Source organism: Elgaria multicarinata, chromosome 23, assembly GCF_023053635.1.
Source record: "Elgaria multicarinata webbii isolate HBS135686 ecotype San Diego chromosome 23, rElgMul1.1.pri, whole genome shotgun sequence".
NCBI lineage: Eukaryota > Metazoa > Chordata > Lepidosauria > Squamata > Anguidae > Elgaria > Elgaria multicarinata.
The window spans coordinates 6,718,753-6,736,854 of NC_086193.1; the positions used below are offsets into that span (position 1 = coordinate 6,718,753).

The following is an 18,102-nucleotide window of genomic DNA, read 5'->3' on the forward strand; positions in this document are numbered from 1 at the left end:
CGTCAGAAGAGCCGCCGGGTGGGAGGGGTGGATTATTCGAATGGAAGAACACACGAGGGGGAAGCGGCCAGAGCAGAGCAGCGTCTTTGAATGGGGTAGAGATTCTTCTGCAGGCGGCGCTGCCTAGCTCACAGTACACACAGTAAAGAAAGAGGCATTTCTTTTAGGTATGTCTTGAAAAAAGGCGCCTTCGCAACAACGTGTAGATCTGGCCCGGCTCTGCTGTTTGGGTTGAATTTGCCTTGGGGACCTTCCATACACACACCACAAACGTCTCTCTGGGAAGTACATACCGCCCAGTCCTTTTCTGTTATTATCAGAGAGAGTGGCCCCGTTCAGACCACACGCTAAACCCTGCTGCTGAACCACAAAATGGTTAAGGGAATGCATGCATTCCCTTAACCATTTTGTGGTTCAGCAGCAGGGTTTAGCGTGTGGTCTGAACAGGGCCAATAACAGAGAAGAACTGGGCAGCGGGTACTTGAAGACTACTGCCTTCACTACTAGTGTGGGTAGGAGGAAACCATGGTTCAGTTTGACTAAGGGCATGTCTACACCTACAGGTGTAGAGGGCCGGAAGGAGGGCGATCCCGGATTTACCTATATTTGGGATCGTCGCCCTCACTGTACACAGGCCGCGCAATGTCCCGGGAGGAAGAGGACGTCACGCCCGCCATTTTGGTTTTTTTTTAAGAAAAGGAGCGCAGGAGTGCTCAATCGCAAAAGGAAGGGTTTTTTAATAAAAAAACACTCTCCTGCTCCCCCATCCCACCCCCGATGGGCACGGAGCATGATGGGTCCCTGGGTCCTCGCGGTTACTCATTATTATTATTATTATTATTATTATTATTATTTATTTATTTATATAGCACCATCAATGTACATGGTGCTGTACAGAGTAAAACAGTAAATAGCAAGACCCTGCCTCATAGGCTTACATTCCAATAAAATCATAGTAAAACAATAAGGAGGGGAAGAGAATGCCAACAGGTACAGGGTAGGGTAAGCAGGCACAGGGTAGGGTAAAACTAACAGTAGAAAGTAACAGTAGAAGTCTGCACAACATCTAGTTTTAAAAGCTTTAGGAAAAAGAAAAGTTTTTAGTTGAGCTTTAAAAGCTGCGGTTGAACTTGTAGTTCTCAAATGTTCTGGAAGAGCGTTCCAGGCGTAAGGGGCAGCAGACGAAAATGGACGAAGCCGAGCAAGGGAAGTAGAGGCCCTTGGGCAGGCGAGAAACATGGCATTAGAGGAGCGAAGAGCACGAGCGGGGCAATAGTGTGAGATGAGAGAGGAGAGATAGGAAGGAGCTAGACCGTGAAAAGCTTTGAAGGTCAACAGGAGAAGTTTATATTGGAGCCAGGACAAAAACGGGATGCCCAGCCCTACCTCCCACGGTCTCAGGATCATCCCAGGACCGCGGGAAGAACCAGGATTAAAGTGTAGGGCCATATCCGGGGGAAAGTTCATCCCTCCCTGCTCCTGGGATCCCTTGTGCGTCATGTGGACACACAGAGATGATCCCCGGGATATCACCCCATGTAGACATGCCCTGAGAGTAAAATCAGTCTTCAAACAGGTCTCCATTAAATAAGGGAAAGCATTGCGGGACATGTTACCTTGCCAGTTCTCTGGTGACTTCTTGTTAGAGCTTCTTGTAGCCATCGTCACAACCTGACTGAAACCTCCTGGTTCAGCGGTTCCAAAACAACCAAGTGATTAGAAGAATTATGAATTTCTTCTTTTGTTTTCAAATAATGTACTCATTTCATTTTCATCCCACCTTCCTTCAAGGAGCTCAAGAGGACATTCATGTTCCTCCTCCTCCATTATTCTCACAATAAGATTGTGAAGTAGGTTAGTCCGACAGATCATAGAATCATAGAATAGTAGAGTTAGAAGGGGCCTACAAGGCCATCAAGTCCAACCCCCTGCTCAGTGCCAGAATCCACCCTAAAACATCCCTAACAGATGGTTGTCCAGCTGACTCTTGAAGGCCTCTAGGGTGGGAGAGCCCACAACCTCCCCAGGTCACTGGTTCCATTGTCGTACTGCTCTGACAGTCAGGAAGTTTTTCCTGATGTCCAGCTGGAATCTGGCTTCCTGTAACTTGAGCCCATTATTCCGTGTCCTGCACTCTGGGATGATCGAGAAGAGATCCTGGCCCTCCTATATGTGACAACCTTTTCAGTATTTGAAGAGTGCTATCATGTCTCCCCTCAATCTAAAGATAAAGTGACAGAGGGTGAGATTCATGGCTGAGGGGAGATTTGAAATGGGGTTTCCCCGTTTCTAGTATAACCCACTAGCCATCATCTTCCCAAGATGTTCAAGTGGGCCAAACATTGGCTTACATGTGCTGAGTTTGTTTGTTTTTAACTGACCCCAGAATAGTGGTTTTAAAAAGGATATTGTTGTTTTTATTCTTTTGATGCTTTTAAATTTTGCACATTTGTTTTTAACTTTTGTAAACCGTCCAGAGAGGTTCTGGAGTGCTGTTTTACAGGAGCAGACCTCTAACTTTAACCTTGACTTCTGTTACTGGGATGAGGCACTTTGCCCTAGGGGGAAGTGATTTTGAATTTTGCCCCCTTTCAATTACTCTGCCACTATGGCCTCATCTACACCAAGCGAGATATTGCACTGTGAAAGCAGTATGAAAGCAGTATATAAAAGGCAGGAGCCACACCAAGCTGGATATAGCGGTATGAAATGGGCCCCAACAATTGCCAGGGCACTTCAGTACCACTATAATCATAGAATCATAGAATAGCAGAGTTGGAAGGGGCCTACAAGGCCATCCAGTCCAACCCCCTGCTCAATGCAGGAATCCACCCTAAAGCATCCCCGACAGATGCTTGGCTCCTGCCTTTTATAGACCGCTTTCATAGTGCAATATGTAAATATGGTGTAGATGAGGCCTTTATTTATTTATTACATTTATAAATGTAATTTATAAATGTAATTTAGAAATGCTTTAGGGTGGATTCCTGCATTGAGCAGGGGGTTGGACTCGATGGCCTTGTAGGCCCCTTCCAACTCTGCTATTCTATGATTCTATGATATAGCACCCCATAGCCGAAGCTCTCTGGGCGGTTTACAAAAGTTAAAAACAGTAAACATTCAAAACAAATATACAAAGTTTAAAAACATCAAAAACATAAAAGCAACAGTATCTATTAAAAACAAAAGTTCTGGGGTCCGTTACAAAACAAACGTAGCGTTGTTAAATGCTGTTAAATGCCTGGGAGAAGAGAAAAGTCTTGACCTGGCGCCTGAAAGATAACAGTGTTGGTGCCAGGCGAGCCTCATCGGGGAGATTATTCCATAATTGGGGGCCACCACTGAAAAGGCCCTCTCCCTTGTTGCTACCCTCCGAGCTTCCCTCGGAGGAGGCACTCGGAGGAGGACCTTAGATGTTGAACTCAGTGTATGGGTAGGTTCATGTCGGGAGAGGCGTTCCTTCAGGTATTGTGGTCCCAAGCCGTGTAGGGCCTACACACACACACACGTTAAAACCAGCACCTTGAATTGGGCTTGAAAACATATAGGCAGCCAATGCAAGCGGGCCAGAATCAGTGTTATATGTTCAAAACTCTTTGTTCTAACAGGATTTTTAACACCAGGAGGGGATCTACACGGCGTACTGAAGGCGCACGCAAACGCCTTCAGTGCCACCCGAAAGCGCGTGTGTAGATCCTGCCCTGGAAGAGGCGGAGGAAGAGGCGGAGGAGGAGGCGGAAGAGGCAGAGGAGAAGGCGGAAGAGGTGGAGGAGGAGGCGGAAGAGGCGGAGGAGGAGGAGGAGGAAGAGGCGGAGGAGGAGGCGGAAGAGGCGGAGGAGGAGGCGGATGGGGAATCCGGCCGCGTCCTTGCCACCGCCACTACCCACCTCCCCGCCGGCCTCGTCCCAGCCACGGCAGTGGGGGGCGAGACCCCCTCCCACCGCGGACCAGGCTCCTCCTTCCCTGCCCAGGCCATCCCCAGCCCCAGCACGTCCTCCGGGCTGATCGGGAGGCCGGCGGGGAGGTGGGCAGCGGTGGCAAGGACGCCTCCTCCTCCGCTTCTTCCTCCGCCTCTTCCAGGGCAGGATCTACACACACGCTTTCGGGTCACACTGAAGGCGCTTGCGTGCGCCTTCAGTACGCTGTGTAGATCCCCTCCTAGTTTTCTCTTCCTCACGCGTTTTTCAAAAGCCAGTCAGCAGAGGCATGTTCACACACCGCTTTGTTTTGTTTTATGGTTTGATGCCAAAGATTATCCATTCCTAATGTATATGGAATTAACATGTTACATAAATCAGTGGTCCGTGTCATTCACACACACACACACACACACAGAGGTATTGAAGGTCACCAACAGCCCTAGCAAGGCTGCCAAAGGCAAATTATTTCAAATAAACTAACAGCAAACATCTGATAAATTTGGGAAGGAGTGGGGGAACGTGATATCCTTGACCGCTACTGTAATGTATATTAACCAGCTTCTGTATAACGTCAATTCTGTTCCGCGGTTAGAGGTGTGGATGGGCGGAACTGTCTCTGTTTTTTGTGTGTTTTTTTTGTATCTAGGTCGCAGCTGCGAAGAAAAAAAATAGTCATTTTGATAAAAGCATATGTTAGGCTTTGTACAAATCTTGTTTCTTTCTTCTTTTTTTCCTCTCAGAGAGCCTAAAAATTGGGTGTTTTCCCTTCCCCCCCAAAACCAGACTGTGTCGCTTTAACCCTCTGTGTGCCATGGCCGGTGCTAAGGCGTGCTACGGAGGCTGTGTTGTGGCGGATATGCATCTGTGCTCTTTTTTTTGCAAGGATTGCTTCTTGTTGTCTCTTGTGCATCAGCAGTAGAGGAAGATGCGGGGCGGAGGGAGGAGGAGTCGGCTAGGGGTGGAGGGAGGGGTTGGGGGGAGGGAGGTGGGACCCAGCCCTGATGCGTTGGCCTTGGAGGGTGGCAGGCAGGGGTGCAGGACAATGGAATTATGAGGCCCAGTGAGATGGGAGCAGAGCTGAGAAGGAACTGGGGTGCTTGAAGCGGACCTAGGCAGAAAAGGTTGTAGACAGACAGGGACTAGGAAAAGGTGATTCAACAAGGGTTAATAAAACATCTCATGCATTTGCTATTGTTCAGAGTAGCATGCAACATTCGCCCTCTCAATTATATCCACGCAACAACTCTGTGAGGTAGCTTAGGCTGAGAGATAATGACTGGCCCAACATCTCTAAGTGACTCCTCCCTTCCTATGCTCACCAAAATGCCAATTGAAGGCAAATTACCTACTTCCTGGGAGACATGGTTAGGCTTCTGTTCTCTCCCACCCCACCTCACACGACTTCGCCTTCCGCCCAAAGCATGCCCACCATCCTAAAGCCGCATTCACCACACCAATGACAGACACGCAGAGAACCATGGCGAAGGCGGAGCAAAGTTAAAATTAGGGCTGTGCACGGACCACCCGAACTGCTTCGTGGCCCAATCCGGAACATCCGGATCGGGCCCGAACCTCTTCGGGTTGATCCAACACTCCCCCGCTCCACTCCATGGAGTGAGATCTGGAAGGGCGGATCGAGATTTCCCCCCTCTTTCCTACTTACTTGCCTCCATGGTGGACGGCGGAGGCAGGTAAGTGGGGAAGGGGGGACAAAATGGGGCCCGAATAAGCCCCCTGTCCCTGTCCCTTTACCTGGCTCCGCCCCCCTGCCCCCTTACCTGGCTCTGCCCCCTACCCCCTTACCTGGCTCCACCAGATAAGCCTCCCTCCCCCTCCACTTACCTGCCTCCATCGCAGTCCAGTGCCAGTTTCAACTGAGCCTTCAGTTGAAGCCAGCGCTGGACCTCAACAGACATAGGTAAGCCCCCCTTCCCCCTGCCCCCTCACCTGGCTCCACCGCCATCACGGCACCAGCACCAGGTGAGCCCCCCTACCCCCCACTTACCTGTGTTCGGAGCTCCCGATAGAGGCGAACCACTTCACCTTGATCTGCAGCTCCCCCGACCTGATTCAGATCCGCCTTTGGCAGAGGCGAATCGGGCCGCTCCACTCCCGCTTCTGTGACCCGAAACGGAGCGGAGCACAGCCCTAGTTAAAATCCATGGTAAAATGGCCCTGTGGAAATGTGCAGCTTTGGGACAGCTACCATGACGTGGCTGTGAATTGCCAGCTGTGTCACCTAAATAAAAGTCCGCAACTTCACGGTCGTGATAGAATAAATACCCCGTTATAGACAGCCCCTATGTGAAACAAGATTTAAAAAAAAATATTTTTTCATGTTGCTTGGAAGCAGACGTCTGTATCAGCAAAATACAGCACAAAAAGTTTCCTGATGCAAGCATGTGCATAATAGTATGAACGTTGCATCAGGGTTTGTTTATTTCTTTTTCAATATTTTATCAATGCACAGAGGTAACACAAAAACGAGGGAAACTTTCATACCAACTGAAGGAAAAGTTGCAGCAAACGGTGCATACTCCAATTCAAGGATTATTTTTAAAAACTCTCCAGGTTAAACCAAAATTCAGGAGGAATAGCATGAAGCCCAGCACAAACCAGAGGAACAATTAAAGGACAGATGAATCCTCTCTTCTTTAACTTACATCATCATCATCATCATCATGTTTTGCTTACCCACCTCTCTGTTTAGATCGAGGCAGGGAACAATAAGTATAAAATACATAAAACTGAATTAAAAACATAGTATACATGATTAAAACATCCTAAAAACATCCTAAAATTCCACTGGGCAGGCCTGCCGGAAGAGATCAGTCTTGATAGCTTTCTTAAATGCTAAAAGACTGTTAAGTTGACGAGTCTCCTCCGGCAGGCCGTTCCACAGTCTGGGAGCAGCAGAAGAGAAGGTCCTCTGGGTAATACCCGTCAGCCTAGTTTTGGCAGACTGAAGTAGGGGACCTGAGTGGTGTGGGCAGATGGACAGGCCCAGGCCCTCGTGCTTATCCTAGTATCATAGAATTTCCAGCTCCAAGGAACAGTCTTCAGAGGTCATCAAGTCCAACCCCCTGCTCAAAATAATAATAATAATAATAATAATAATAATAATAATAATAATAATAATAATAATAAATAATGTTTTGCTTACCCACCTCTCTGTTTGGATCGAGGCAGGGAACAACAAGAAGTCTAAAATACATAAAACTGAATTAAAAACATAGTATACATTACTATGTATATACATTACTGTGGAGCTCATTCCACAGCCGGGATGCCACAGCAGAAAAGGCCCTGCTCCTGGTAGCCACCTGCCTCACTTCCTTTGGCAGGGGCTCGCGGAGAAGGAACCCTGAGGATAACCTTAGGGTCCGGGCAGGTACATACGGAGGGAGGTGTTCCTTTAGATAACCTGGCCTCAAGCCGTTTAGGGCTTTAAATGTCAATACCAGCATTTTGAATTGGGCCCGGACCTGGACTGGCAGCCAATGAAGTTATAGAAGGACTGGCGTGATGTGGTCTCACTGGCCAGTCCCTGTTAGTAACCGGGCTGCCCTGTTTTGTACCAGTTGAAGTTTCCAGACCGTTTTCAAAGGCAGCCCCACGTATAACGCATTGCAGTAATCCAAACGAGAGGTTATCAGAGCATGGATCACTGTAGCTAGGCTATTAAAACATTTTAAACTATTTTTGATTGATTGATTGATTGTATTTTTATACCCCCCCCCCCCAATAGCCAAAGCTCCCTGGGCGGTTCACAAAACCTAAAACCATTCAAAGTATAAAACAAACAGTATAAAAATATGATATGAAATACACATTAAAAACTGATGAAAAACATATTAAAACATCCTTAAAACATCCTAAAAACATCCTAAAATTTCACTGGATAGGCCTGCCAGAATAGATCAGTCTTTACATTATTAAAAGCAGCACAGGTGTCTTAAAAACCAACTGGGTAGGCCTGCCGGAAGAGATCAGTCTTTATAGCTTTCTTACAATCCGGAAGACTGTTAAGTTGACGAATCTCTCCCGGCAGGCCATTCCATAACCTGGGAAAGGCAAATTTGTTTTGGATATCGTAGCCCCGTATTTTGCATTGTGCACAACACAATGAATTTGGTGTTATTTGTATTGTGCATAACACAATGTTATTCAACAGCAGGGGAGCAGCCAGGATTGGGGCACAGGCAACCAGATCTAGAAGAGGAGTTATGTGTAGGGGAAAGTAGTGGGCAGTTAGGGGCTGGGAGCTAGCCTGCCCCATAACTTGATTGGGGGGGAGTTCCAGGGTTCTCTAGGGGAGATTCCCCCATGGGTGAACTTTTTCTAAAGGATTGTTTTGCTGTTTGCATGCAATGTTGCACCATTTGTCCCTTCTGTTTTCCTCAAGAGTCTTGGAAGACGGTGGGTGGTAATAGTGGCAAGGATGGCTTGACCAGGGAACCTAGTGTCAGATTTCCCTCTTTCTCCTCTAGAGTAACTGTAATGACATGGAATTACTCTAGCTGTAGCCCAGGGCGTTAACGATTGTATCTCTATCTAGGCGGGAATGACCCCCAATCAAACCAAGTCCTAAGCATGGAAACCTCTCCAGTTTCCACACCTAAGGGTTATCCCAGGCAAATGGATGGATCGTCCCTGCCTGCTCCTGGGATCCCCTATGTGCCAGTTGGATGCACAGGGATGATCCCGGGATAAATGGCTGGTGTAGACATGCCCTAAGATCCAATCAGGTTCCTGACTGCATGCAGTTAAGCCAGGAATTAATCGCAACAATTGAAGATTAGGTCACACCCTTTTTTTGGGGGGGGGGGAGTCCTTATCAATAATGTTCTGGGGCTCAAATTAAGCCCTGGAACTCGCGTTACCCTCCCCCCCTCCTTTTAAATCTAGCTAGCATTAATTCTGGAGCACAGAAAGCCGCAGTGATTCACAAGTAACCATTAAGGGTCTGGGAAGGAAAGACGAGCAAGTCAAATGAGCAGATCCCAGAAAGCCTACCTAGCGGGCGGTGAAGTAAATTGAACAGGGATCACAGCTTGATGCAGCTAGATGGAACACCAGTGCATGTGTGTGCATGCACACACACGCACAGAGAGAGACAGAGACACACACACACACAGAGAGAGATTGGTTATCTGACAATCCCCTGAGTGAATTGTCTGAAGGACATCCTTCTGGTACTCAAGTCCAGTAGAGAATGCAGCTCCCTTTTTTGGAGTGGCTTAGAAAGCAAGGTCCTTGCACCTGGTTCCTAGAGTTCCAAATTACAGATGTCTGATGCCATCAGCTTTTTGTGACGGTCTCCTCTTCTCAATATCCCCCAAACAGAGGGTGAGATATAGGCCCTTTCTACACCTAAGGATTACCCCAGGAAAATGGAGGGATCATCTCTGTCTGCTCCCGGGATCCCATGTGTGTCATTTGGATGCACAGGGATGATCCCGGGATATAGGGCTGGTGTAGACATACCCACAGAAAGAAAGGCCTTTAGGTGACTTCTAGGGTCCCATCGAACTCTTCCGGGATTCATGGTGGCTGATTCCAAATGGATCTCCCTGAACCCCAGTGATGGGATGACGGGCTTGCCCCACTGAAACTGCCCCTTTGCCCCTAGTTTGCAGCAATGATTCCAGACCAGTCTAGGGTACCCCTTGTGGAAAGAAGGCCGTGATGGGTGGTTAGGAGGCCGGAGAGAAGGGAACTAAGGCCTCTACAGTAGGGGTGTGCACGGACCCCCCCAATCCGCTTTGTGGCCCGATCCGGGAAATCCGGATCGGGCCCGATACTCTTCGCGCCGCTCCACCCGCCCCCCGCTCCGTGGAGCGGAGCGAGATTCGGCTTCGCTGCCGTCGCTACATGGACGGCGGCAGTGGTGCAAGATAAGCCACACCCACCCATCCCCTTACCTGCATCTGTTACGGGCTTCAATTGAGGCCCCGGTTGAAGCTGGAAGAGGCCTCGGCCTTCACTTCCGCCTTCAACCGGGGCCTCAATTGAAGCCCGCGACGGACGCAGGTAAGCGTCCCTCCTCCCTGCTTCCTTACCTGGCGCCACCGCCTCATGGATGGCGGTGCTGGCAGCGCCAGATGAGTCCCCCTCCCCCCCCACTTACCTGCAGGCGAAGCTCTGGATTGAGGCGATCCTCTTCGCCTCGATCCGCAGCCCCCCTGACTCTCTTCGCCTCCGCCTTTTCCGGAGGCGAATTAGGCCGCCTCGCTCCTGCTTCTCTGAACCGAAGAGAAGCGGAGCGCATCCCTACTCTACAGACGGATGCCCGAAAGAGGACTGCCTCTTGGGGAAGGAACCTAGTTTGGCGTTGCACAGACACGTCCCTGCTCCAAGGTGCATGCAGTTGTTTTTATAAAACCAGGACGGTGTCTCCAATGATAGGGGGTGCTGTTCAAACCTGCTGGGATCGGTATAATGTCAAGGCATAGGGTAGGTTGTGCATGTCTGGGGACGGGTGGGTTAGAGCTCTCCCTTCATTAACTCCATTTACCTGCTTCTGGGGCCCTTTTCTTTTGGCAGAAAGAACGGTTTGTCAAACTGCTGGACCAACTTCACAATTCCCTCCGTATCGATCTCTCGATGTATCGGGTAAGAAACTGTTTATTGGAATCTCACCATTCCTCAGATAGAATGTTTGTGTTCATTTGCTGGATTTTAGGAACCGTTTTGTGCTCATTGCGCTGCGTTTCATCTTTGAGGAGTCTTTGGGCACGTCCAGACGAGGGGGTTGGAGGTCGACGATCTCACGGTTTTCTGACGGCGAGGTCGTCGCCCTCTACACACGGCGTGCGACATCGTGGCCGCCATTTTGGATTTTTTTAAAAAAGGGAAAGGAGCGCACGAGCACTCGAATGGAACAGTATGTTTTTTTTAAAAAAGAAACACCTCGCCCTCCCCCCATCCCACCCCCGATGGGCAGAGGGCTCCTCGAGTTTACAAAACAGCAACGGCGGGCTACACCTTCCACGGTCTCGGGATCACCCCGAGACCGCAGAAAAATCGGAATTGATTGGTAAGGCGATATCCCGGGCCAAGCATATCGCCCTGTCTAGACATGCCCTTTGAGAGGATCTTTTACCCTTGAAGTAGGCCTAAAAAATCCTTTAAAAGAATAAATGGAGAAGCTGGCCACCTGCAGTTCAGTAGCTCACAACAGGAAGCAAACGCATAAAGAACCAGCCGGTCCTCCAGGGATTAGGAGAAGCTCCAGGTCCTCAGAGAAGTTAATTTTATGGCTGGACATCTTTCATGGCTGTCAGCGCTTGTCACTCCATCTTCTTTCTCCTTTCCTCTGGGAAGAACAGCTGCAATCTAGACATACCCTATAAACTAGGGCTGTGCACACACACACCCCGAACCGCTTCGGATACTGATCCGGACCTTCCCCCCTTACCCGGCTCCGCTGCCGTCGTCGCATGGACCGCAGCGGCAGCCGAGCCAGGTAAGACCCCCCCCTCCCCATTACTGCCGCCCGTTCGCAGTAACATCCCGTCTTAACTGCGATAATGCGCATATTTGCATCTGCGGTTTACCGCGACTTTTCGATCCTGTCCAAGTTTGCCCCGTGTTATGGTTGTGTGTCGCCGGGGGAGTTAACTCTATTTTGACAGGTGGGCGGAGCTTTGAGGGTAGGAGAATGTGATTGGCCGGTTTCCCACGTTCCCACCTATCGGTTGGCTCGGGGTTTTTGCACCCTTTTTAGGTTGAACGATCTGATCCTACGGCGCTCCGCATCAACAAAGAGGCAGAAACGCACTGCTATCGTCCTCTCCAACCCCGTTCTTCCCCCCCCCCCACTCCAGTTTAGCTGTTATATCAATCTGCGGAGCTCCACATATAAACTATATCACTTCACTTGCCTCTGTAGGATTGTATATCCCATAATGCGACATGCGCATGTATAACTGCACTACAAAAAAATAAAATAAAATTCAGGAGATAAATCGCTGTTGCTGCTGCAGTGTGGCGCTCTTTGCCTACATCCAAACCAACGAAAAATCGGGTTTATATTTAATGAGGAGCCACCCCACTGTCGTATAGACGAGGGGGCGGCTGCAATCCCAAGCACACTTACCTAGGAGCAAGTGCACTGAACTCAGTGAGACCTCCTTCCAAGTGGAAAGGGTGCAGTTAAGAACTGAAGCACTGCTGAAAGGCAACCCAGACAGGAGCTGGAAGGAGCCATGCATGAAAAGGAAGAGGAGAGGGCACAGGCTCAGAGATCACTCTGGTTTGCACGATTCGGGAGCATTGAATGACTGTTGCTGTGTTTCTCTTTTCCCCCCTGGCAGAATAACTTCCCTGCCAGCAGTCCTGAAAGACTGCAGGACCTCAAATCAACGGTAGACCTCCTGACCAGCATCACCTTCTTCCGGATGAAGGTTTTTAATATATATACATTTATCTAAGTGTGTATTGTAGTTCCACAGATGAAATCCTGGGCATGTCTACATCTCCAGGCGTTCCGGGAGGGAGGGGGGAGGATCTTGCGGTATTCTGCTCACGAGATCCTCCCCTTTGGACAGACGGTGCGCACGACATCCCGGGAGGAACGAGGGGGCCCCAGAAAGTGTGCAATTCCCCTGGACATGCCAGTGGTGTTCAGAGGAGGGCAGCCAGGATGATCAGGGGTCTGGAAACAAAGCCCTATGAAGAGAGACTGAAAGAACTGGGCATGTTTAGCCTGGAGGAGAGAAGATTGAGGGGAGACATGAGAGCACTCTTCAAATACTTAAAAGGTTGTCCCACAGAGGAGGGCCAGGATCTCTTCTCGATCCTCCCAGAGTGCAGGACACGGAATAATGGGCTCAAGTTACAGGAAGTCAGATTCCAGCTGGACATCAGGAAAACTTTCTGACTGAGAGGCAGTGTGGTGTAGTGGCTAGCGTGTCGGACTGGGAGTCGGGAGATCCGGGTTCTAGTCCCCACTCGGCCATGGAAACCCACAGGTGACTTTGGGCCAGTCACAGACTCTCTCAGCCCAACCTGCCTCACAGGGTTGTTGTTGTGAAGATGAAATGAAGGAGGAGGATTATGTACGCCGCCTTGGTCTCCTTGCAGGAAAAAATGGCGGGATATAAATGAAATAATAATAATAAACTGTTAGAGCAGTATGACAATGGAAACAGTTACCTAGGGAGGCGGTGGGCTTTCCCACACTAGAGTCCTTCAAGAGGCAGCTGGACAACCATCTGTCAAGTATGCTGTAGGGTGGATTCCTGCATTGAGCAGGGGGTTGGACTCGATGGCCTTTTAGGCCCCTTCCAACTCTACTATTCTATGATTGTATGACCCCTTTCCGGAGACCCTAGAAAATGTGCATTGTCAAGCACTCAGCCGGGCCGGCTTCTGGAACAGGGCTGGCCGAGCAACCCTCGAACTCACGTGTATGAGTTCACAGATGACTGCTTGAAAAACTAGTTACAGAAAAGCCACCTGTCCTTATGAACTCTGAGGCCCCGTTCAGACAACACGCTAAACCACGCTGCTTAACCACAAAATGGTTAACGGAATGCATGCATTCCGTTAACCGTTTTGTGGTTAAGCAGCGTGGTTTAGCGTGTTGTCTGAACCAGGGCTGGGCAGAGGGGGCGGGGCAGTGGGGCCAGTTGGCATGGGCCTACGATTTTGTGGGGGCCTACTCCAAGTCCCCCTGGTAGAGGCAAAGTGGGACCTTTTGGTAAAGATTTGTTTCCAAGTAACTTGATTTTTCTGTTGTTGATGGTGAATTTGCCCCCCAAAAGCACGTAAATGTGAATGTGAAGAATGTGAAGAAGTGATGTCTTATCTACGTCTTGAATAAAAAATGCTTGCCGTTACCTTTATTAAGAAATCGTTCTAGTTCAGATGTATTTAGAACTGATTTTAAAATACTTAATGAGCAGTTGGAAATGGGCCCTACATTTCCCATCTGGCCCGAGCCTATGACCAGCTTTGCCCGGCCCTGGTCTGAACCAGTCCTGTCTGTGCCTGTCATGAGTGTTTTAACTACCCTGTTTCCCCGAAAGTAAGACATCCCCCGAAAATAAGACCTACTTCCAGTTTTGCCTCTCGCTGTAATATAAGGCATCCCCCCGAAAATAAGACCTTTTTTTTTGTTCAACAATAAATGTGTACCGTATTCTTCTTCATGGAAAAATAAGACATCCCCTGAAAATAAGACCTAGCACATCTTTGGGAGCAAAAATTAATATAAGACACTGTCTTATTTTTGGGGAAACAGGGTACTGTTGTTTTGGGCCTTAGCTAGACTTAAGGTAGGGTGATCATATGAAAAGGAGGACAGGGCTCCTGTATCTTTAACAGTTGTATTGAAAAGGGAATTTCAGCAGGTGTCGTTTGTATATATTGAGAACCTGGTGAAATTCCCTCTTCATCACACCAGTTAAAGCTGCCCTCTTTTAAATCTGGTCACTCTAGTATAGCTCCTGCACTTTAACCGTTGTAATGAAGAGGGAATTTCACCAGGTTCTCCATATATACAAACGACACCTTCTGAAATTCCCTTTTCTGTGCAGCTGTTAAAGATACAGGAGCCCTGTCCTCCGTTTCATAGGGTCACCCTACCTAAGGTTTATCCCGGGATTGTCCCGGGGTCATCCCTGTGCATCTAAATGACACACAGGGGATCCCAGGAACAGGCCGGGATGATCCCGGGGTAAACCTTAGGTCTGGCTAAAGCCTTGGTTATTGTTATAATTTATTGTATTTTATTGTTTGAAAACGTTGTAAACTGCCCTGGAATTATGAAGAGTGGTATATAAATTAGAGGGCCGTTCCAGTTATGTGAGGAAACTCAGGGGGAATAGGCACTGGGGCTCTTGCTCCATGCACCCCTCTATCTGGCATAGGTGCTCATAGTGTGCTTATGGTTTCTAATAATGGTGTCCTGCTCATTTCCCCTTGTGTAGGTCCAGGAGCTTCAGAGTCCACCACGAGCCAGTCAAGTGGTAAAGGATTGTGTGAAGGCCTGTCTCAATTCCACTTATGAATACATCTTCAACAACTGCCATGAACTCTACAGTCGGGAGTACCAGACGGACCCGGTGAGTGGGTTTGGTCTCTTCCTTGCATGTCATAGGAGAGTCTTGAACTGGGGACTCTTGACCGCCAAAGCCCAGTATCTTCTCGGCTATCTTCTAAGAAGCTGCTGCTACCTTGACATTGCCACGTAGTGCTTTTGAGCATCACCAATGCCTAGTTGAGAGGCAATCGTGTAGGGTGACCCTATGGAAAGGAGGACAGGGCTCCTTTAACAGTTGTATTGAAAAGGGTAACTTTGACTGTTGCTAAATTTCTTACAGTGGCGGCCAGGATTAGAGCTCTCTGTGTATTAGACTAAAGTTATTATTATTATTATTATTATTATTATTATTATTATTATTATTATTTATTTATATAGCACCATCAATGTACATGGTGTACATTGTACAATGTACAAGGTACATAGCTCTAACTGTATGATTTCATGTTTGATTCCTGTTTTTTTCATGGATCTATGGATCGCATTAAAGTAGTAAGGTATGGTATTGAAAAGGGAATTTCAGCAGGTATCATTTGTATATATGGGGAACCTGGTGAAATTCCCTCTTCATCACAACCGTTAAAGCTGCCCTCTTTTAAGTCTGGTCCCTCTAGTATAGCTCCTGCAGCTTTAGCTGTTGTGATGAAGAGGGAATTCCACCAGGTTCTCCATATATACAAATGACACCTGCTGAAATTTATTTATTTATTACGTTTATATACCGCCCCACAGCCAAAGCTTTCTGGGCCGTTCACAAAAGTTAAACACAGTAAACATTAAAAAGTATACAAAATTTAAAAACCATCAAAAACATAAAAACAACAGTATAGAAACAACGGTATCCATTTAAAAAGCAACAGTTCTGGGGTCCGTTAAAAAACAAACGTAGCGTTGTTAAATGCTGTTAAATGCCTGGGAGAAGAGAAAAGTCTTGACCTGGCGCCTGAAAGATAACAATGTTGGTGCCAGGTGAGCCTCATCAGGGAGATCATTCCACAATCAGGGGGCCAACACTGAAAAGACCCTCTCCCTTTTCTATGCAACTGTTAAAGATACAGGAGCCTTGTCCTCCTTTTCTTATGGTCACCCTAAATACTGCATCCTACTACTTGAAACATCCAGGAATTTGTCGGTTGTCAGGTGACACCAAGCATCCAATAGGATATCACTTGTTCTCTAGATACTCAGAATCTGTATCAGCTCCCTAGTATGAGCAATTTATTTTATTTATTTATTTATTGCATTTCTATACCGCCCAATAGCTGGAGCTCTCTGGGCAGTTCACAACATTTAAAAACACTCAACTACATTTATTTCCTCAAAGTTACTCAAAGAGGTGTTCATAGTTCCACACACCCCCACCCATAACAACCCTGTGAGGTGGTTAGGTTGAGAGAGAGAGAGAAAGAGAGAGAGGAACTGGCCTAAGGTCACTCAAGGCATGTCTATATGTGTCATGTCTAACCCTACTGCGCCTGTTTTGGGAGAAGATGTTTCAGGTAATCAATCAGAATCAGATTTGGACCTAGAGGAGGAGGTGACAGACACCAGCCAGCCTGAACCAGTGGGGGAGGAAGCTCTCACGGGCGATTCCCCAGCTTTTAGTCAGCCCTCCCCAGAGCTTATCTCCTCAAGGCCAAATCCTACACGCTCAGTGGGAAGTGAGCTTTCTTCCAGTAGAGAGTGCCCCGACAAGCTAGCTGATGCTAGGGTCCACCGGAAGCTCAAACGCATGGGGCAGAAGGAAGATGTGAGAAAGTCAGTTCGATTATGCCAGAACCTGCCTCCGCACCAGGCTCTCTGAAGTTACGGGCGTTTGAGAAGTGGCTTCCTATTCTTCTTGAGCAGACAATTGTCTTGCTTAGTTTGCATAGTTTTGCCTAGGGGAATGTTTCCAAGAAGTTAGACTCTCTTCAGGTAGAAGAGACATTTGTTGCTTAATAAGAGTGTGGATTACTTAGCAAGGCTCGTCATTTGCCTCCCATCGAAAGCAGGAGTGTTCTGAGAAACACGACAATACGGCTTCTTTACCCCAACCTAAATGCGCAGATTCACGTTCCAGGACACATGAGGCCGCCGCCCATTCGCCGCAGCGCCGGGTTTGCACCACAGCACAAAGTGATTGGCCGATTTCCCACCTTCCCATCTATCATGTCATCCTATGGCTGCATCGTTCCTTCCCACCTTTTTCATGTTGAATTTTATGAATCTGCGGAGCTGTGCAGATAGAGCTTATAATATTAAAACAAAGAGGGGGGAACGGGCAGCCAGAGGGAGGAGACGTGTTCAGTCGCCGTCTCCTCCTTGGAGAAAAGCCTCCATTTTATTTTTGGAGGGTTGTCCTCTGCAATGTGGTGCTTTCCCCCTCTCTCATCCTCCTCTGCTGCCTCGTTCCTCCCCCTCTTAGCGTTTCTCAGTTTTTCTCTTATACGAATCTGCGGAGGTCCGCAGATAACATTTATAGCTTCGCTCCTCTCTCCTCCATAGCATCATATGTGTGAATGTGTGCACTCATAACTGCACTACCAAAAAAAGAAAAAGAATTCAGGATATAAATCGCTGTTGCTGCTGCAGGATGGAGAATCATGGGCTCAAGTTACAGGAAGCCAGATTCCAGCTGGACATCAGGAAAAACTTCCTGACAGTTAGAGCAGTACGACAAAACATCAGGAAAAACTTCCTGTTAGAGCAGTACAACAATAGGACCAGTTACCTAGGGAGGTCGTGGGAGAGGCCTTCAAGAGGCAGCTGGACAACCCTCTGTCAGGGATGCTTTAGGGTGGATTCCTGCATTGAGCAGGGGGTTGGACTGGATGGCCTTATAGGCCCCTTCCATCTTTACTTTTCTGTGATTCTATGAAATAATGGAGGAGCCATACCAATGAGACCCTTAATCTAATGTATCTTTTCCCTTTGGGTTTCCCACCCATTCCTAGACTAAGAAGGGTGATCTGCCACCAGAGGAGCAAGGCCCCAGCATCAAGAATCTGGATTTCTGGTCCAAACTTATCACCTTGATAGTGTCGATCATTGAAGAAGATAAGAACTCATACACACCCTGCCTCAACCAGTAAGTCTGCAATGGGGGTAACCAGACATGGGGTCAGGGGTCCTGAGGAGAATTCAGGCGTC

At 48.2% G+C, this 18,102-nt stretch overlaps 1 protein-coding gene across 1 annotated transcript in view; it reads left to right on the plus strand.

Moving 5' to 3' along the window:
• The window catches only part of UNC13A (unc-13 homolog A), a 166,213-nt gene that overhangs the window by 89,866 nt on the left and 58,245 nt on the right, over positions 1 to 18,102 (plus strand). The window contains exons 23-26 of the mRNA XM_063147208.1: positions 10,467 to 10,535; positions 12,239 to 12,328; positions 14,858 to 14,992; positions 17,907 to 18,040. Coding sequence (XP_063003278.1) covers positions 10,467 to 10,535; positions 12,239 to 12,328; positions 14,858 to 14,992; positions 17,907 to 18,040 — 428 coding nt within the window. The remainder of the gene's footprint in view (positions 1 to 10,466; positions 10,536 to 12,238; positions 12,329 to 14,857; positions 14,993 to 17,906; positions 18,041 to 18,102) is intronic.